A 442-nucleotide genomic window follows, 5' to 3' on the forward strand; every position below is an offset into this window, starting at 1 on the left:
CACGGCAGGCTGGAAATCTCTCCCAGAGATACCCGAGCTCCTCGCAGGATCCTCACCTTCACGCAGCTCTCGCTAAGAAACACCTGCCCTTCGCTGGGGTCATTCTCCGACGGGCCCGGCTGGGAGAAGGACGACGCGCACCGCAGCGGACGGTTAACGGCACCGACAGGACCGGGCGGGAGCCTCGGCAGCGCTTGTCCTCGGCACAGCGGAGCGGGGCACCCAGAGATACCCGAGCTCCTCGCAGGATCCTCACCTTCACGCAGCTCTCGCTAAGAAACACCTGCCCTTCGCTGGGGTCATTCTCCGACGGGCCCGGCTGGGAGAAGGACGACGCGCACCGCAGCGGACGGTTAACGGCACCGACAGGACCGGGCGGGAGCCTCGGCAGCGCTTGTCCTCGGCACAGCGGAGCGGGGCACCAGCTGTCGGGGGGGAGAAG

At 67.6% G+C, this 442-nt stretch overlaps 1 protein-coding gene across 1 annotated transcript in view; it reads right to left on the reverse strand.

Moving 5' to 3' along the window:
• Positions 1-199, reverse strand: part of ISCA2 (iron-sulfur cluster assembly 2) — a gene marked incomplete at its 5' end in the record, with an annotated part of 758 nt that extends 559 nt beyond the window's left edge. Inside the window, one exon of the mRNA XM_009085220.1 lies at positions 33-199. Within this exon, the coding sequence (XP_009083468.1) occupies positions 33-199 (167 nt within the window). The remainder of the gene's footprint in view (positions 1-32) is intronic.
• Positions 200-442: the final 243 nt, after the last annotated feature.

This window comes from Acanthisitta chloris, unplaced genomic scaffold (genome assembly GCF_000695815.1).
Source record: "Acanthisitta chloris isolate BGI_N310 unplaced genomic scaffold, ASM69581v1 scaffold10412, whole genome shotgun sequence".
NCBI lineage: Eukaryota > Metazoa > Chordata > Aves > Passeriformes > Acanthisittidae > Acanthisitta > Acanthisitta chloris.